Raw genomic sequence first — 21167 nt, forward strand, 5'->3', positions numbered from 1 at the left:
CAGTATTGGGGTATCAGTGGCAGTAATAGGGACACATGGCAGCAGCGGCTCAGTATTTGGGTATCAGGTGCAGTAATAGGGACACATACGGCAGCAGCGGCTCAGTATTTGGGTGTCAGGTGTAGTAATAGGGACACATACGGCAGCAGCGGCTCAGTATTGGGGTATCAGGGGCAGTAATAGGGACACATACGGCAGCAGCGGCTCAATTTCGGGGTAACAGGTGCAGTAATACGGACACATATGGCAGCAGCAGCTCAGTATTAGGGTATCAGGTGCAGTAATAAGGACACATACGGCAGCAGCGGCTCAGTATTGGGGTATCAGGTACAGTAATAGGGACACATACGGCAGCAGTGGCTCAGTATTGGGGTGTCAGGTGTAGTAATAGGGACACATACGGCAGCAGCGGCTCAGTATTGGGGTATCAGGTACAGTAATAGGGACACATACGACAGCAGCAGCTGAGTATTGGGGTATCAGGTGCAGTAATAGGGACACATACGGCAGCAGCGGCTCAGTATTGGGGTATCAGGTGTAGTAATAGGGACACATACGGCAGCAGTGGCTCAGTATTGGGGTATCAGGGGCAGTAATAGGGACACATACGGCAGCAGCGGCTCAGTATTGGGGTATCAGGTGCAGTAATAGGGACACATATGGCAGCAGCGGCTCAGTATTGGGGTATCAGTGGCAGTAATAGGGACACATACGGCAGCAGCGGCTCAGTATTGGGGTATCAGGTACAGTAATAGGGACACATACGGCAGCAGCGGCTCAGTATTGGGGTATCAGGTGCAGTAATAGGGTTACATACGGCAGCAGCGGCTCAGTATTGGGGTATCAGGTGTAGTAATAGGGACACATGTGGCAGCAGCGGCTCAGTATTGGGGTACCAGGTGCAGTAATAGGGACACATACGGCAGCAGCGGCTCAGTATTGGGGTATCAGGTGCAGTAATAGGGACACATACGGCAGCAGCAGCGGCTCAGAATTGGGGTATCAGGTGTAGTAATAGGGACACATACGGCAGCAGCGGCTCAGTATTGGGGTATCAGGGGCAGTAATAGGGACACATACGGCAGCAGCGGCTCAGTATTGGGGTATCAGGTACAGTAATAGGGACACATACGACAGCAGCAGCTGAGTATTGGGGTATCAGGTGCAGTAATAGGGACACATACGGCAGCAGCGGCTCAGTATTGGGGTATCAGGTGTAGTAATAGGGACACATACGGCAGCAGCGGCTCAGTATTGGGGTATCAGGGGCAGTAATAGGGACACATACGGCAGCAGCGGCTCAGTATTGGGGTATCAGGTACAGTAATAGGGACACATACGGCAGCAGCGGCTCAGTATTGGGGTATCAGGTGTAGTAATAGGGACACATACGGCAGCAGTGGCTCAGTATTGGGGTATGAGGGGCAGTAATAGGGACACATACGGCAGCAGCGGCTCAGTATTGGGGTATCAGGTACAGTAATAGGGACACATACGGCAGCAGTGGCTCAGTATTTGGGTATCAGGTGCAGTAATAGGGACACATACGGCAGCAGCGGCTCAGTATTTGGGTGTCAGGTGTAGTAATAGGGACACATACGGCAGCAGCGGCTCAGTATTGGGGTATCAGGGGCAGTAATAGGGAAACATATGGCAGCAGCGGCTCAGTATTGGGGTATCAGGAGCAGTAATAGAGACACATGGCAGCAGCGGCTCAGTATTGGGGTATCAGGTGCAGTAATAGGGACACATGGCAGCAGCGGCTCAGTATTGGGGTATCAGGTGCAGTAATAGGGACACATACGGCAGCAGCGTCTCAGTATTGGGGTATCAGGTGTAGCAGTAGGGACACATACGGCAGCAGCGGCTCAGTATTGGGGTATCAGGGGCAGTAATAGGGACACATACGGCAGCAGCGACTCAGTATTGGGGTATCAGGTACAGTAATAGGGACACATACGGCAGCAGCGACTCAGTATTGGGGTATCAGGTACAGTAATAGGGACACATACGGCAGCAGCAGCTCAGTATTGGGGTATCAGGTGAAATAATAGGGACACATATGGCAGCAGCGGCTCAGTATTGGGGTATCAGGGGCAGTAATAGGGACACATACGGCAGCAGCGGCTCAGTACTGGGGTATCAGGTGTAGTAATAGGGACACATACGGCAGCAGCGGCTCAGTATTGTGGTATCAGGTGAAGTAATAGGGACACATACGGCAGCAGCTTCTCAGTATTGGGGTATCAGGGGCAGTAAAAGGGACACATACGGCAGCAGCAGCTCAGTATTGGGGTATCAGGTGCAGTAATAGGGACACATGGCAGCAGCGGCTCAGTATTGGGGTATCAGGTGCAGTAATAGGGACACATGGCAGCAGCGGCTCAGTATTGGGGTATCAGGTGCAGTAATAGGGACACATACGGCAGCAGCGGCTCAGTATTGGGGTATCAGGTGTAGCAGTAGGGACACATACGGCAGCAGTGGCTCAGTATTGGGGTATCAGGTGTAGTAATAGGGACACATACGGCAGCAGCGGTTCAGTATTGTGGTATCAGGTGCAGTAATAGGGACACATACGGCAGCAGCGGCTCAGTATTGGGGTATCAGGGGCAGTAATGGGGACACATACGGCAGCAGCAGCTCAGTATTGGGGTATCGGGTGCAGTAATAGGGACACATATGGCAGCAGCGGCTCAGTATTGGGGTATCAGGTGTAGCAGTAGGGACACATACGGCAGCAGCGGCTCAATATTGGGGTATCAGGGGCAGTAATAAGGACACATACGGCAGCAGCGGCTCAGTATTGGGGTATCAGGTACAGTAATAGGGACACACGGCAGCAGCGGCTCAGTATTGGGGTATCAGGTGTAGTAATAGGGACACATACGGCAGCAGCGGCTCAGTACTGGGGTATCAGGTGTAGTAATAGGGACACATACGGCAGCAGCGGCTCAGTATTGTGGTATCAGGTGCAGTAATAGGGACACATGGCAGCAGCGGCTCAGTATTGGGGTATCAGGGGCAGTAATAGGGACACATACGGCAGCAGCAGCTCAGTATTGGGGTATCAGGTGCAGTAATAAGGACACATACGGCAGCAGCGGCTCAGTATTGGGGTATCAGGTACAGTAATAGGGTCACATACGGCTGCAGCGGTTCAGTATTGAGATATTAGGGGCAGTAATAGGGACACATACGGCAGCAGCGGCTCAGTATTGGGGTATCAGGGGCAGTAATAAGGACACATACGGCAGCAGCGGCTCAGTATTGGGGTATCAGGTGCAGTAATAAGGACACATACGGCAGCAGCGGCTCAGTATTGGGGTATCAGGTACAGTAATAGGGACACATACGGCAGCAGCGGCTCAGTATTGAGGTATCAGGTGCAGTAATAGGGACACATGGCAGCAGCGGTTCAGTATTGAGGTATTAGGGGCAGTAATAGGGACACATACGGCAGCAGCGGCTCAGTATTGGGGTATCAGGGGCAGTAATAGGGACACATACGGCAGCAGCGGCTCAGTATTGGGGTGTCAGGGGCAGTAATAGGGACACATACGGCAGCAGCGGCACAGTATTGGGGTATCAGGGGCAGTAATAGGGACACATACGGCAGCAGCGGCTCAGTATTGGGGTATCAGGTGCAGTAATAGGGACACATACGGCAGCAGCAGCTCAGTATTGGGGTATCAGGTGCAGTAATAGGGACACATGGCAGCAGCGGCTCAGTATTGGGGTATCAGGTGCAGTAATAGGGACACATGGCAGCAGCGGCTCAGTATTGGGGTATCAGGTGCAGTAATAAGGACACATACGGCAGCAGCGGCTCAGTATTGGGGTATCAGGTACAGTAATAGGGTCACATACGGCTGCAGCGGCTCAGTATTGGGGTATCAGGGGCAGTAATAGGGACACATATGGCAGCAGCGGCTCAGTACTGGGGTATCAGGTGCAGTAATAGGGACTTATATGGCAGCAGCGGCTCAGTATTGAGGTATCAGGAGCAGTAATAGGGACACCTGGCAGCAGCGGCTCAGTATTGGGGTATCAGGTGCAGTAATAAGGACACATACGGCAGCAGCGGCTCAGTATTGGGGTATCAGGTACAGTAATAGGGACACATACGGCAGCAGCGGCTCAGTATTGGGGTATCAGGTGCAGTAATAGGGACACATGGCAGCAGCGGTTCAGTATTGAGGTATTAGGGGCAGTAATAGGGACACATACGGCAGCAGCGGCTCAGTATTGGGGTATCAGGGGCAGTAATAGGGACACATACGGCAGCAGCGGCTCAGTATTGGGGTGTCAGGGGCAGTAATAGGGACACATACGGCAGCAGCGGCTCAGTATTGGGGTATCAGGGGCAGTAATAGGGACACATACGGCAGCAGCGGCTCAGTATTGGGGTGTCAGGGGCAGTAATAGTGACACATACGGCAGCAGCGGCTCAGTATTGGGGTATCAGGGGCAGTAATAGGGACACATACGGCAGCAGCGGCCCAGTATTGGGGTATCAGGTGTAGTAATAGGGACACATGGCAGCAACGGCTCAGTATTGGGGTATCAGGTGCAGTAATAAGGACACACACGGCAGCAGCGGCTCAGTATTGGGGTTTCAGGTACAGTAATAGGGACACATACGGCAGCAGCGGCTTAGTATTGGGGTTTCAGGGGCAGTAATAGGGTCACACGGCAGCAGCGGCTCAGTATTGGAGTATCAGGTGCAGTAATAGGGACACATACGGCAGCAGCGGCTCAGTATTGGGGTATCAGGTGCAGTAATAGGGACACATATGGCAGCAGCGGCTCAATTTCGGGGTAACAGGTGCAGTAATACTGACACATACGTCAGCAGCAGCTCAGTATTGGGGTATCAGTAGGATGAGGAGTTTGTGCAGGTTGGGGATAGATGGGAACGATGCTGAAAATATGAGAAGTGAAATGTGTCTTTGTTGTATTCTCTGCAGCCGAGTCCCGGTTGGAAGAAGTTGTCATGTCGGTCTGGGCCAGATGGAAAAGACGGGAAAAGTGAGCTATTCCGTCAGAAAGAACGTCAGCTGTAAGTCACCAACTATAACTGTGCAGTAATCACTTATGTTCTGTAGGACTGGTATCTACCACTGACCATATGGCGGTAATATCACTGCTGGTTTTTATAGAGAGATTATTTTCAGCAACACCGTGGTCATCTGCTGAGATTCTCCTACATCCTCTGTTAGGGTGTGGCACCGAGTCGTAATGAAGGTAAGGCTACTTTCACACTAGCGTCGTGCACTGCACGTCGCTATGCGTCGTTTTGGAGAAAAAACGCATCCTGCAAAAGTGCTTGCAGGATGCGTTTTTTCTCCATAGACTTTTATTAACGACGCAGTGCGACGCATTGCCACACGTCACAACCGTCGTTCGACGGTTGCGTCGTGTTGCGTCGGACCGTCGCCACCAAAAAATGTTGCTTGTAACGTTTTTTGGTGCGTCGTTCCCGTCTTTTCCGACCGCGCATGCGCGGCTGGAACTCCGCCCCCGCCTCCCCGCACCTCACAATGGGGCAGCGGATGCGTTGAAATACAGCATCCACTGCCCTCATGCGGCGCTTCCACAGCTAGCGTCGGAGCGCCGCAACGTCGCATAGCGACGTGCAGCGCACGAAGCTAGTGTGAAAGTAGCCTTACCTGGTTGGGGGCCCACTCCACCCTAGCTACGCCTCTGCCGCACAATGAACATTGATATACATAACCCCCATAAAAACAATAGCGGAAGTGCAATTTTCACCATTTTACATCACTTGGAATTTTCCTTCCCCATTTTTCAGTACATTATATGAAAAGCCAACTGTAACTCAAAAAACAAGTCCTCATACAGGCGTGTCACCAGAGACATAAAAAAAACTATGGCTCCTGGAAAAAGGGGAAGAAAAAACGAAAGAGCAAAAGAATGAAAAATTGCTTGGTCTTAAAGGTGTCAAAAAAATGCATCAAAGGTCAATAACCCCGGGGGGGTGGGAAAGTAACATCTAACTCTTTTTGATGCATATTTTTTCTGCATGTTTTTTTTGTGCAGGGAAAGAAATCGGAATAAAGTACCAGCAAAAAAATGTTTACGTTGCTTTTTTATGTGTTTTACATGTGTTTCCACACAGAAAACTCAGGGATCACTTTCTAAAGGAAGGAGAAGTGAAGTCAAAGGAGCAAGATGGACCTCCTAGCTTAAGCTTATATTTTTAAAATATTTTTGTTTTATTTTTACTTAATTTGTTTCGGCATTTGAGCTCTAATATTATATACCATAATACCCCAGTTTTGTAGTATATAGTAAAATATCGTGGTCTTTTGAAGCAGAGAGCATCAAGGTAATGGCGACCGGTGGCTGTCAGCATCCCCTCCGCTGCCATGGTGGGGCACTCTGGTGATCAATGATTGACAGCCGCATTTAAATAGTTAAGTAATGGCGGCTAGCGCCGATCGTTACCGTTACAGGCAGATGTCAGATATCAGGTATCACACCACGCAAAAATGACCTTTTCAACATATTTAGTAGTAGTCTGGTTTAAGTACACAAATTGTGACACAAGGTGGCGCCATGACATTAGTCTTTAGGAATAACTACTCCTCTACTGCTCACTAATCAGCCCTCATTGTAAGTTTATTTGGCAAAGCAACTTTAATAAATAAATATACAGTATATTATCGCCTTTCCCTGTTTAAACAGCAGAAATAATTTTGATCATCCCAAGAATAAAACAATCCAAGGTCTATGTGCAGCAGGAACAGGCACCTCGGAGCGCTTCTACCTGTGGCAGATAATGCTGGGAACTGTAGTCCCCTCCTCAATTGACAAACTTAGATATATAGATAGTGAATATGAAATTGTTTCCAGTGTATACATGTTGTGATCATAAAACCACCGCTCCATATCACGTTAGTGTGTAGGTCACAGTTCATACAGGGTCCATGCTGTCACTGAATGATTCCTGCAAATGTGTTAATGGGCAGGAGGAGCGATTTTGTCATGTATCGGCTTAGGCCACAGTCTTCTTTACCCTCGCCATGAACTCGTGATGCCCTTATTTTCTGTAGGCTGTATCCAGGCTCCTGGCAGGGAAAAACCTCAAAACTGCAAAAAGAAATTTCATGTTAAAACGTTTCCTAATTTAGAGGCCTCAACTATTATTCTTTATAGTGTGTCTATTCCATTGCATAAAAGTTGTTCAGATAGGTGCAGAGTTATAACATATTGTTGTACATAGAGAGTGGTATTATATTAGTTATATTGTTATAAATAGGGGGCAGTATTATAGTAGATATATTCTTGTACATAGGGAGCAGTATTATAGTAGTTATGTTCTTGTACATAGGGGCAGTATTATAGTAGTTATATTCATGTACATAGGATCAGTATTATAATAGTTAAATTCTTGTACATAGGGGCAGTATTATAGTAGTTATATTCTTGTACATAGGGGACAGTATTATAGTAGTTATATTCTTGTACATAGGGGCAGTATTCTAATAGTTATATTCTTGTACATCGAAACAGTATTATAGTAGTTATATTCTTGTACATAGTGGTAGTATTATAGTAGTTACAGTCACCGGCCACTTTATTAGGTACACCATGCTAGTAACGGGTTGGACCCCCTTTTGCCTTCAGAACTGCCTCAATTCTTCGTGGCATAGATTCAACAAGGTGCTGGAAGCATTCCTCAGAGATTTTGGTCCATATTGACATGATGGCATCACACAGTTGCCGCAGATTTGTCGGCTGCACATCCCAAATATGCTCCATACAAGGCAGGATGGATCCATGCTTTCATGTTGTTTACGCCAAATTCTGACCCTACCATCCGAATGTCGCAGCAGAAATCGAGACTCATCAGACCAAGCAACGTTTTTCCAATCTTCTACTGTCCAATTTCGATGAGCTTGTACAAATTGTAGCCTCAGTTTCCTGTTCTTAGCTGAAAGGAGTGGTACCCGGTGTGGTCTTCTGCTGCTGTAGCCCATCTGCCTCAAAGTTCGACGCACTGTGCGTTCAGAGATGCTCTTAGGCCTACCTTGGTTGTAACGGGTGGCGATTTGAGTCATTGTTGCCTTTCTATCAGCTCGAACCAGTCTGCCCATTCTCCTCTGACCTCTGGCATCAACAAGGCATTTCCGCCCACAGAACTGCCGCTCACTGGATTTTTTTTCTTTTTCGGACCATTCTCTGTAAACCCTAGAGATGGTTGTGCGTGAAAATCCCAGTAGATCAGCAGTTTCTGAAATACTCAGACCAGCCCTTCTGGCACCAACAACCATGCCACGTTCAAAGGCACTCAAATCACCTTTCTTCCCCATACTGATGCTCGGTTTGAACTGCAGGAGATTGTCTTGACCATGTCTACATGCCTAAATGCACTGAGTTGCCGCCATGTGATTGGCTGATTAGAAATTAAGTGTTAACAAGAAGTTGGACAGGTGTACCTAATAAAGTGGCCGGTGAGTGTATATTCTTGTACATAGGGGCAGTATTATAGTAGTTATATTCTTGTACATAGGAGCAGTATTATAGTAGTTATATTCTTGTACATAGGGGACAGTATTATAGTAGTTATATTCTTGTACATAGGGGCAGTATTATAGTAGTTATATTCTTGTACATAGGGACCAGTATTATAGTAGTTATATTCATGTATATAGGGACAGTTTTAGTCATATTCTTGTACATAGGGGGGCAGTATTATAGTAGTTATATTCTTGTACATAGGGGGCAGTATTATAGTAGTTATATTCTTGTACATAGGGACAGTATTATAGTAGTTATATTCTTGCACATAAGAGCAGTATTATTTTAGTTATATTCTTGTACATAGGGGACAAATATTATAGTAGTTATATTCTTGTACATAGGGACAGTATTATAGTAGTTATATTCTTGTACATAAAAGCAGTATTATAGTAGTTATATTCTTGTACATAGGGGGAGTATTATAGTAGTTATAGTCTTGTACATAGAGGACAGTATTATAGTAGGTATATTCTTGTACATAGGGGGTAGTATTATAGTAGTTATATTCTTGTACATAGGGGACAATATTATAGTAGTTATATTCTTGTATATAGGGACAGTATTATAGTAGTTATATTCTTGTACATAGGGGCAGTATTATAGTAGTTATATTCTTGTACATAGGGGGCAGTATTATAGTAGTTATATTCTTTTCATAGGGGTAGCATTATATATGTTTCATTAAAACCCACCTGGACACATTATTGTATACCCTTCGGCTGTCTTTGTCCAACTGTAGACTCAGTGTCCTGAGATCCAGACTCCTCATTTGGATGTTCGATGCCTTTAGTCCATTAGGTTTGTACTGTAAAGCAACAAAACTATGTCATTTATCAGGCTCAGTGTATGACATTATCATGGAGGAATTTTTTTGCTAGAGTTGAACTCACCAACGCAGAGCGCCCGGATGATAATGACGATTTCCCTATTTCATCAATGTAGACATTCAAACAGACAAGATCTGTAAAATAAAGTGTCGGTAATGAGACCTTTGCATATCTGTGTATGCCCCCTACTGGTAAAACAGTAACTATTCTCACCATCCATTTCGTTGCTTGGTATTGTTTTAATAATTGCCCCAGATGTTTTTAGCACAAGTGATCCCTCCTTCTCTCTGTTACTGGCTAAAGCCTGGAACATTAAGAAATGTATCATATTTTCACATATTTTGCATCTGTATACTCAGATGTTTTCATCAGCCTTATTTTTTGGATACCTTTTGATAATGCACTTGGATCCCTGCGCCTCGAGAATCCACCACCGTCTTCTTTCTAGTTATTGTGTTCACTGAACAAAAAATTAAACGTTGTTGGATTAAAGGGTTATCTCTATAAGAGCCCTCTGATGGAGCTTATATGAGCAGTTCTTGGCAGGAAGAATAATGCAACATACAGTGTTATTTCTCTCATCGTTAGGATGGAAACCACACCAAAGCCTTGATGAACCCAACTGTGGACCCTGCGTTGTATATTCCCACACCCCTAAGAATAGCAAACTTGATCAGACCCCCTAATATTCACAATCAGCAAGTGCAGACCCCCTAAAAATGACAGACTCCAGACCACCTTAAAAATGTGAACACCCTGTATTTGAAGACTTTCTAACATCTATATTCTTCATTTCCATTGACAGCAGATACAGATCTGTCTCATGAAAAATACCAATGGCGCCTAATAGATCTCACTAATAATATTGGGGTCGGTTAAGTTTCTGTCATTATGTAGGCTGATGTGAAATTTCAGATTCCTGTTCTTTGAGTCAACGGGGGTCCCAAAGGTCAGGTCCCTACCTATCAGCAAGTGATATTTCATTTTGTGTCCTCCATGAGTTTTTGATGTGTTTTTGTGTGTCTTCGTAGCGTCAAAAACGCAAGTAACCTAATTTACTTAATAGGTAAAAACTCACCAAAAGCTCATCATGGCAACGTAGCCTTAATGAACTAGCCACAACAGCGCTGAAAGAAAGGTCCCTTTCTTTTGCATTAGGCGCTGAAAGACGGGTCCCTCTCTTTTGCATTAGGCCTCATTGCGACGTCAGATTTTTTTTTTTTTGCTTACAAGTGGCACTCACAGATAGCACTAGTAAATGTGATTTTTCGCTGACCATGAAAAAGGGTCAGATCAAAATCGACCATGTAAGTCTATGGGTCTGTCTAACAGACTGCACACTTGGATAACACCCGAGTATAGTTATATTTTCACAGACTGTCAGAAAGAAAAAGATGGAAAACATTTTTCTCTCTCCACGTACGAGAAAAAAAGATGCCCATCAGACCAAACTCTGCTCAAAGTAATTGGTCCGTATTTCTCATTTTTTTGTGAAAATCTCATGTCTGAATGAGGCCTTACTTTGTTTTTCTTTTACAATTTGAAGCTTCTCCCAGAGGAGTACATATAAGGATAGCATTTTGAGCTATCTTTCATCAGACATTGGAGTGCCAGTGTCAAAGGACAAGTCGACTTCACAATAATCTGCCATGGGACTAGTTTTGTCCTTTGATGGGTTACTGGAGTTTGTAGAAAGGGAGAAAAAACAAGGAACACCCTTTCCTAGAAACCAGATTTCATAGTCAGTCCTACTTACTCTTTGTAAATGAACAGTCTTGCAGGTCGATTCTGAGCTCGCTTAGGAACACGTCTTCCACCGGCTCTACACTTAAATCCCTGAAGTGGATCTGAAAGGGAGAAGAACATTCAGTCTTCATATGTATCATTGCATGTAGATGTCCCCCACAGGGCTCCTACTGGAGACCATTCTAGAATAGTGACTGTTTCTATTGAAGGTTTCAAAAGCCGCCTCTTCTCTGACAAGAATTGACTTGAGGAAAGAACCTCTGTGTTTGTTTTATTCAATAAAACCTTTGTGATATACGTATTTTATCTTCCCCGCAGTGGCACCTATACTTATTCTGCATTTTTCCATGTACACAGTTTCCTATTGTTTTCGGTTTCAGAGTTGATTGCTTTCAGCAGTGCAGCAGCCGTGTTTCACTTCTCTTGTGCTTCATCCAGTGTTGTTCCCACATTTGCACAACTCCATAGGTTATGTACATATCATCCATTACCCATTCTACAGTTATACACTACTGAGCAGTTTTCCTTCTTTTCTAAAAAATGGAAGCTATGCACTCCCAATGCCAGTTTTTTTGTGTGGTCATTTAGCCTTTTATCTTGCAGATTTCATGTTAGGTTCACTACTTCAATCACTATCATCTCCCATATAAAATAAAAACAGTCTGTACTCATCTCTGGTCCCGACACCGTTCCAGCTATTTGGGAGCTTGGTCTCCGGGGCTCATGTCACATGAGCACTGCAGCCAATCAGCAGTCGCTAATGGTTGGACGTAACAGACATCCGGAGGTGGTGAGAGCAGCAGAGGTCTCATATCTTTTAGATGTCAGCCTCATCCGAAGGAAGTGAGAGTGAATCGAACTATTAGTGGTCAATTAATTGGCTGCAGGGATCACATGACATATCAATGTAATACGAGTCCTGGGAGACCAGGCACCCACATAGCTAGAACGGTGCCAGCACCGAAAGTCAGTACAGGCTGATTTTATTTTATTTGGGGGAATATAGTAACTAGTGAAGAAGGGTTGTCCAAGTAGTGAACAAACCCTTTAAGGTTTTTATTTTCTACTTTTACATCTTGAGGTTATATTAATCAAGACTTTAATAGATACGTTCTTTGCCCATTGAGTCGTTATATAATAAATGAATATAATATTACTCATTAGGGAGTCACAGTAAAAGAAGAACATTTCTACCAGGGTAAGAAGAAATCTGCACTTGACCTTGAGAAATGATGGATGGGATTTTCAGTATACTAAAAGGTATGTAGCCAGGCTGGCTTTACGGATAGAACTTACTTTGGCAGAGTAAATCTGAAAAAACACCGGTTGTAATCCAAAGCGCAGGTAGTAGGAGGCCACATCCAAGATAAAAGGGTCCGAAGTGGAGTCTTTGGATGGACACGGTGGCTGTAAAGACGGTAGGACATATTATGGGATAGTGCACAATAAAGCTAGAACATTGGGAATATATCAAACAGAAAGTGTTAAAGAGGGACAGAAGATATCAGGGTGGGACATAGAGCTCCCTGACAATCTGCCTCCAGAGCTTATTTTACATGACAGGGGGAGTTACCAGTGTGAGACATGTAATGACTGACAGACTGCTCTCCTAATCTACATTTCTCACACTGGTAACGCCACCTTTCACTTATAATAAGCTCTGTAGGCAGATTCTTAGGGAGATCTATGTCCGGTCCGTAGATCTTAACAGCACATTTACTTATTAAGAAAAATGTGGATTTCTTTGGAATAAGACTTCTGGTTGCAGATATCAAAGTATCATTTTATTCCTCTTCCTATGACTTACATTCCCATATCGACGGATTAGGACGGTTGATCCTACTGACACTTTTAATGAATGAGCAGAAAGATGTGATATTTTGTGAAGATTTAAATAGCAAATTGGGTGTCAGCAGATGTTACTATGACAGATTCATCATTATTAGGACAGTATGATAAATTAATAGATTTATACTAGGGGGTTATGTCTATCAAGCTGCTACCAAAAGTATCAAACCAAGGCTGAAAAGAAAGCTCTTCTCTGTATTTGTAAATTCTTGTAAGAATTCTACTAATGTCCTTATATTAATAGATACATCAGCAGTTGTCTCCTTCCTGTCACGTGAGAACTAGTAGAGCTAATATGTCAGATTATCTTACCATAAGTGCAAGTTTGGTGATTCTGTCATAGAGCGTGTTAATGTTTTTGTCATACCACGGATCGACCTGACCCAGATAAGTGCTGAGCTCACACATGTCGCTCATGGCGGCCATCTCTTCCTATGAAGAAAAATATTTTTTATGGTAGGACTCTCATTATTGTGCACCAAACCAGAAGCAAAGCAAGGAACACATACAGTGGGGCAAAAAAGTATTTAGTCAGTCAGCAATAGTGCAAGTTCCACCACTTAAAAAGATGAGAGGCGTCTGTAATTTAGATCATAGGTAGACCTCAACTATGGGAGACAAACTGAGCAAAAAAAATCCAGAAAATCACATTGTCTGTTTTTTTTATCATTTTATTTGCATATTATGGTGGAAAATAAGTATTTGGTCAGAAACAAACAATCAAGATTTCTGGCTCTCACAGACCTGTAACTTCTTCTTTAAGAGTCTCCTCTTTCCTCCACTCATTACCTGTAGTAATGGCACCTGTTTAAACTTGTTATCAGTATAAAAAGACACCTGTGCACACCCTCAAACAGTCTGACTCCAAACTCCACTATGGTGAAGACCAAAGAGCTGTCAAAGGACACCAGAAACAAAATTGTAGCCCTGCACCAGGCTGGGAAGACTGAATCTGCAATAGCCAACCAGCTTGGAGTGAAGAAATCAACAGTGGGAGCAATAATTAGAAAATGGAAGACATTCAAGACCACTGATAATCTCCCTCGATCTGGGGCTCCACGCAAAATCCCACCCCGTGGGGTCAGAATGATCACAAGAACGGTGAGCAAAAATCCCAGAACTACGCGGGGGGACCTAGTGAATGAACTGCAGAGAGCTGGGACCAATGTAACAAGGCCTACCATAAGTAACACACTACGCCACCATGGACTCAGATCCTGCAGTGCCAGACGTGTCCCACTGCTTAAGCCAGTACATGTCCGGGCCCGTCTGAAGTTTGCTAGAGAGCATTTGGATGATCCAGAGGAGTTTTGGGAGAATGTCCTATGGTCTGATGAAACCAAACTGGAACTGTTTGGTAGAAACACAACTTGTCGTGTTTGGAGGAAAAAGAATACTGAGTTGCATCCATCAAACACCATACCTACTGTAAAGCATGGTGGTGGAAACATCATGCTTTGGGGCTGTTTCTCTGCAAAGGGGCCAGGACGACTGATCCGGGTACATGAAAGAATGAATGGGGCCATGTATCATGAGATTTTGAGTGCAAACCTCCTTCCATCAGCAAGGGCATTGAAGATGAAACGTGGCTGGGTCTTTCAACATGACAATGATCCAAAGCACACCGCCAGGGCAACGAAGCATTTCAAGGTCCTGGAGTGGCCTAGCCAGTCTCCAGATCTCAACCCTATAGAAAACCTTTGGAGGGAGTTGAAAGTCCGTGTTGCCAAGCGAAAAGCCAAAAACATCACTGCTCTAGAGGAGATCTGCATGGAGGAATGGGCCAACATACCAACAACAGTGTGTGGCAACCTTGTGAAGACTTACAGAAAACGTTTGACCTCTGTCATTGCCAACAAAGGATATATTACAAAGTATTGAGATGAAATTTTGTTTCTGACCAAATACTTATTTTCCACCATAATATGCAAATAAAATGATAAAAAAACAGACAATGTGATTTTCTGGATTTTTTTTTCTCAGTTTGTCTCCCATAGTTGAGGTCTACCTATGATGTAAATTACAGACGCCTCTCATCTTTTTAAGTGGTGGAACTTGCACTATTGCTGACTGACTAAATACTTTTTTGCCCCACTGTAAATCCTTAAATTGCTACATATGCAACTGTAGCCTCTTAGGCTACTTTCACACTGGCGTTTTTTGTCCTCCGTCGCAATGCGTCATTTTGGACAAAAAACGCATCCTGCAAAAGTGCTTGCAGGATGCGTTTTTTCTCCATTGACTTGCATTAGCGACGCATTGCGACGGATTGCCACATGTCGCATCCGTCTTGCGACGGATGCGTTGTGCTTTGGCGGACCGTCGGCACAAAAAAACGCTACATGTAACGTTTTTTGCTGCCGACGGTCCGCTTTTTCCGACCGCACATGCGCGGCCGGAACTCCGCCCCCACCTCCCCGCACAACACAATGGGGCAGTGGATGCGCTGGAAAAATGCATCCGCTGCCCCCGTTGTGCGGCGTATACAACGCTAGCGTCGGTAACCTCGGCCCGACGCACTGCGACTGGCCGAGCCCGACGCTAGTGTGAAAGAAGCCTTAGCCATGCATTAGATAAGTAGTGTCACAAGGGATTAGTTAAAAAACTGCATGACAAGCAGAAAACGGAGTTTTCCATTGGATTCTGAAAGGATTATGAGTCTTCAGTCTCCACTTTAAAACAAATAGCTGGAGGTGGTATTCAACCTATATACTTTGCTAAATTAATATAACTCACTTTTACCATTTCGTCTGAGGAATCAGTCCGTTCTCCTTGGATAGGAATACAATAAAATTGAAGATTGGCTTTCAGGGTCCGATGAGGCCTCCTGGCTTCTCTCTTTCTACAAATAAATATTATTATTCACTTTGGTTCAACTTTTTTCATTACATACGGACATATTTCAATGCATTTTCTTGGCCAAATGGTGCTACAGAATCCTTAAATTCCATACAGTTATTGTTAACCAGACCAATTAAAGCTTCATATCTGTGACAACGTATGACCCTCACAGCTAATACAACTAACCTAACACCCTTTGGTTTATAATGTTAGTGGACTACAACCAGTTAACCAATCCATCTAGAAGTTTGCTACTTGTACCCTAAATTGGTTGACCTGTCACAAAATATTGTTGACCGGTCATCAGGATAAGTCATCATTTTTAGATCAATGGGGTCCGACACCCGAAAATCCTCATTGATCAACTGTTATAAGCTCTGGTGGCAGCCAGATGTAAATATGGATCGGAGCTGCACTGCATAGCTTTATTCATTGTATAGCAGCCACTTCCCAGTACTGCAGAACAGCTTCTATTTAAGATAGGAGAATGGCAGAGTAGGAGCTGTTCTGTAGTACACAGCACAGCCACTACACATTTAATGGAATTGCGAATTGCAGCTCCAATCAATATGTTTACACCCAGTGGTCGCTGGTGCTCGTAACAATGGACCTTTAGAGTTTCGGTTGTCTGACTTCTCACTGATCTGATGTTGATGACCTGATATTGTGACCAGGCAACACCTTTAACGTGGTACTAAAAGTTCTAGGATTGTATGTATTCTATATTTCCACTTTTCATTTGTTCAGTAGAGTCAAGATCACCACAATACCATTCTTTGCAGCCCTGGATTTTTAATGCATGGTCGTGCAGCGCCCCAGAGTCCTGGTCGTTGCAGTACTGATGCTCCGCCACTAAGGGGGGCTATGGTACGTCTGATGGCACTGAAGGAGTTCACCTGACCAGGTATCACAGACACCAATACACTTCACAGTCTGGCCTCCAGGGGGAGCTAAGGGTGCTATGTATTAGGCCACTCCTCACAATCTGGTAAAACTGGGGGTTAGACAGGAAGTTAGTCAGAAGCTGACTGGGTTGGAACCAGGCAACATCCTGTGGCAGAGGGTGTTGCAGGGGAAGATTCAGGGGGGTCCCTGTCAGGGGTGGGATCCTGACAGAGGCCTAGCGAACAGGAAAGAACGTTACGGGACCGCGCCTGCACTTCATCGCGGCGGTACCCCAAGAAAGGACAAGAAGCGAGGTTTATTGTGCTGAGTGAGAAACGAGATCAACGCAACAAGGAGAAACACCAGTAGGAGTCGTGCTGTAAGACGAGGCAACATCCTACTGAGGCGCGCAGCCGGTGGCCGGAACGCCGAGGAAGTATTGAGCTCCAGGCCTTACTTCAAACCTACGGCAGGACAGTCAGTTATAGGCGGGCTGTCTCACTCAAATCACCTAAGAAGACATAGGGGGCAACAGTTGGAGAGGGGCGACACTAGGTCCCAGAAGAGCTCTGAGCCTACCCGTCATACGGGTGCGTCCTAGCCATATCATCTGGGGGGACGAAGAACATCAAAATCGAGTTGTGAGGGAACTTCAGAAACAGACACAACAGTTGTGGGGACTATCCCGTAAGCACAGCAGGGGAGGACCACAACACACAAGCGCTAGAAGGTAGGCACAGATTTCCACCTGCAAAGGGAACTCTGGAGGTGCCATCGGACCGGCCGGACTCACGCAGCCCGGTTAACCGTATTCCGGACTGAGGATCATGAAGCCTTCAGTAAAGAGGTAAAGAGACTGCAACCTGGTGTCCTCGTTATTTACTGCGACCTGCACTGCACCATAACCTCATCACATTCTCAACTTTCACTGGACGCCCCTCAGCAGGGTCACGGACCGGGCCCAGCCACCGTGACAACCCCAGAACCGAGACACAGAGGCCCGGTACCGGGTGCCCCTCGGCCCTGCGGCAGTGGGGGCGCTCCAGTGTCACATTTACCTGTTAATTCTATAATATTACAGACATGTGTCCTGATTTCAAACAATGTTAAAGGACCACACAAGTGGTTAAAGTCAGACTCGTGTATGATTTCCTTGTGATTTCAGTACCTGAAAGAGTAGTATGCCTTTGCCAATCTTCCCAAAGCTCTGTCGTCTCCCAGAATCACCACTCGAGCGGTGGGCAGCCTATCTGGTCCAGTTGGGACCTCTGTACTCTGCCCTGAGAGCCTCTGTAGTGTGGCTGCCCGGCTTCCTTTGGGTGCCTTGGTGAGGCTTTGAAGAAGGACAGCAGAGTCCACGTCTGCGCCTTTTTTCTTAATGCAAGGTTTTCTATGTAACTTGGCCGATTCTTTCTCTTCTGCCCCTGGCAAGTCTCTTTCTATCCCACTATCATTGGACCACACAGAGATGCGGTGCTGTTCATTGCCTTCTGGGTCCAAGGAGAGTTCTGTCTCCTTGACGTATTCCGTCTCTCCATCTGTGGTTAGGGTCTCCCTCATGAACAGCATCAGCTCTTTCCCTGGTATTTAGAAGCAAATAATAATATTGTTACTATTATACATGTGTCCATCGTATTTCGATGTAGCAATAAAGGAGACTATGGATAAGCGGATCATAAGTAAAGACAAAATCTCTATGACTGAAGGCCAAAATTTCTACCCAAAATTAGGTAAAAATAAGTCAGTCTGACAACTGACTGTTCTCAATGGCAGAATGGAGTCATAATGTGACCATGAATTGTTGTGGTAATCTGGACAGCACTTCTAGGGACAGCATAGCTGGCATTTACTGTATGTAGTTGGCAATGAACTAGTTCCCTACCTCTGTAAAAGGAGTTACTCTTGGGACAGGGTACATGTCTCTGATATGGACGGATTGCACCTATCTTCTAATTTACAGAAGTTAGAGGCCAGAGTATAATGCACATTATAAACTAGACAGTAAGAAAACCTCCATTACATAGTTGATCGTCGTCAGTCCAGAGATGAACACTGAATTTTGGGCTGGGCAGCGGGATCCTCTGAAGCTTTGACGTAGCTGATTCTACAAAAGAATGAAAAAAAAAGTGGACTTGGAAATGCGGCCTAGAGCAATCAGTCAGGTCACAGCTCGCATTTGTTAAGTTGCTTTAGAAAAATGATTGCTAAATTATAGGTTTTACCAATTACTACAAGCTATATGAAAGAGTCGGGAAATACTTTAGGGTACAATAAGATTCTAAAAATATTATTGGTGTCAAAAAGTAGTGAAAAAATATCTGATATGAGATAGAACAACTTGAACTAATTTAGAGCTTTATAATACCCCAGACATTTGTCTAAATGGCATTATGGGTAAGCCAATTCGACAAGGATGCAGTCGAATACTGAAGAATATCCAGCCTACCTTCTTGAGATGAAATTATTTTCTTATAAAGTTCCTGCAACCGTTCATTGTGTCTCTGCCTGGTGCCGGCACTCTCCTGCTCGCCACGCTCCACCACCGATAGAACTTCTTGAAACCAAAGTTCCACCTCATCAGTGGATTTATCCTGGTGAAAAAAATAACAAAGTGAATGGATTCTACTATTATGAAAGTCCAACAAATCGTCTTAATTTAAAGAGTTATTCTCAACTATCAGATAGGTGATATCTTGGAGATCAGTGGACGTCAGACACCTGTGACCTACAACCGATCAGAACAGGTTTCTTCACCAGTTCACTCAACTATCTCTTGCATAGAAAATTTCAAAGCCATACTCTTGGGATCCACCTTCGATGTTGGGAATAACCCTTTAATCCCTAACGTGAATGCCCCGAATGCTTACCTTCAGCACCTGTTGTAGCAATGCTATGTCACAGTCTTTCCCATGTGCAGCCTGAATACAATTGATAATGACATAAGTCATACACGATACGGGCGAGTGAGACATCTGACTGGCTTGAGTCTCACGTAGAAGTGTATTACAAACAGCCTCCGAAACCAATGCTGGATCCAAAAACAGTAGCACCCTGCAAGCAACATATTTCTTTACTATGATAATCCTATTCTTTTATACAATTATTTATTTTTAGAGCACCATTGATTCCATACTAAATTTAATTGCAATGAATAAACTAAGAATGATAGACTGGTACAGAGGGTAGAGAGCCCTGCCTATGTTGACTAAGGCCGGGTTCACATTTGTTTATGTATGCGCAGCGTACGATCCGCATGCGTCATGTGTACATATCTTTAACATGGTGTACGCAGGGACATGCTTTTTCATGTGTTTGCATGAGAATGCGTACGCATGCGTCGTTTTGCGGTGTGCGGAGGTGTCCGGCAAACGCAACATGTTGCATTTTTTGAGGTGTCAAATATTGGGCAATCATGCGCATGCAGATGATTGCGTCCAAAAAATGCATTACTGTCTATGGGAACGCATTGGTACGCAAAGACATGCGTACACATGCATTCAATACTATGAGATAGCGCTCACTAACGGGTAGGGGAATACTCGCTTAGCAATGGGATTCAAGGTACACAGGAACACTTTTTGCACATAACAGTCTATGCATTTTATTAAAGAATCATAAACCGTACCATGAACAGTCCATTACACACAGTATCAGGACATCACATTAAGTTGCGGTCACGAAACATGCTGGACCTCCAGTTACCATGTGTGACCGCACAGTTCATAACACTTCTTAGTACTCGGCTTTAATACGGAGTCTCTAAATACGCCAGACTTCTCTACCCAGTTTCCGCAGGAGACCACATGCTGAACAGTTCATTATATCCACTGGAGAAGCTACCTAACGGGGACCACCACCTTGCCTGACAGACATACACTAGTCGGTTCCAGACCCACCGAAGGATGGTAGCTTCCCCCACACAGTAGCCGTCGCTGGCTCTGCAGATCCATGATCTCACCTCGTGCTCTTCAGGGATCCGCTCCACACACAGGACCTCCCAGCACTCAGGATCACGGCCTCACCAGGTGCTCTTCAGGGATCCGGTCCACACTCTGGACCTCCAACACTCATGCCTTTCCTCTCACAGGACCTTCCTGCCCAGAACCATTCAGGTCCATACACAGACACCATGTGACCCACACCCTGGTCACATTATCAAGCTGTAACCACTCCCATAGATGGGTGGCGTGTGTGTGTGTGTGTGTGGCTAGTTCGACCCACCCAGCTCTCAAACTAGCCCTACCAGCCTCCCTCTAAACACAATTACTTGTGGGACTACAGGTCTCAGAACAACCTTACTTCAAGCTTACAGCGCAGAGTATCTTCCTCTGCGACCCACATACTGGCCATTCACAATAATGCTGGACTTTGTCTCATCACCATAGTTATGCCTGAGACTGCCATGCATTCCTATGGCCTCTCTATGCGTATTTTGGGGAGACCATGCAGCGCCCCCTACCTGTAACAGGGGTC

At 45.1% G+C, this 21167-nt stretch overlaps 1 protein-coding gene across 6 annotated transcripts in view; it reads right to left on the reverse strand.

The window, feature by feature from the left end:
* Positions 1-6514: 6514 nt before the first annotated feature.
* PIK3R6 (phosphoinositide-3-kinase regulatory subunit 6) overlaps positions 6515-21167 on the reverse strand; it is a 105190-nt gene continuing 90537 nt past the window's right edge. For 3 of the 6 annotated variants that reach the window (XM_077253539.1, XM_077253537.1, XM_077253542.1), the window contains 13 exons: positions 19562-19745; positions 19141-19285; positions 18715-18798; positions 17863-18274; positions 15705-15810; positions 13281-13400; positions 12417-12527; positions 11131-11221; positions 9764-9834; positions 9588-9678; positions 9438-9508; positions 9240-9352; positions 6624-7113 (listed from right to left, as the gene is read on the reverse strand). In XM_077253539.1, coding sequence (XP_077109654.1) covers positions 6957-7113; positions 9240-9352; positions 9438-9508; positions 9588-9678; positions 9764-9834; positions 11131-11221; positions 12417-12527; positions 13281-13400; positions 15705-15810; positions 17863-18274; positions 18715-18798; positions 19141-19285; positions 19562-19745 — 1756 coding nt within the window. In that variant the 3' untranslated portion in view covers positions 6624-6956. Of the gene's footprint in view, positions 7114-9239; positions 9353-9437; positions 9509-9587; positions 9679-9763; positions 9835-11130; positions 11222-12416; positions 12528-13280; positions 13401-15704; positions 15811-17862; positions 18275-18714; positions 18799-19140; positions 19286-19561; positions 19746-21167 lie in introns of all 6 variants that reach the window. The other 3 variants (XM_077253541.1, XM_077253540.1, XM_077253538.1) reach the window with 2 other exon arrangements.

Source organism: Ranitomeya variabilis, chromosome 4, assembly GCF_051348905.1.
Source record: "Ranitomeya variabilis isolate aRanVar5 chromosome 4, aRanVar5.hap1, whole genome shotgun sequence".
Taxonomy (NCBI): domain Eukaryota; kingdom Metazoa; phylum Chordata; class Amphibia; order Anura; family Dendrobatidae; genus Ranitomeya; species Ranitomeya variabilis.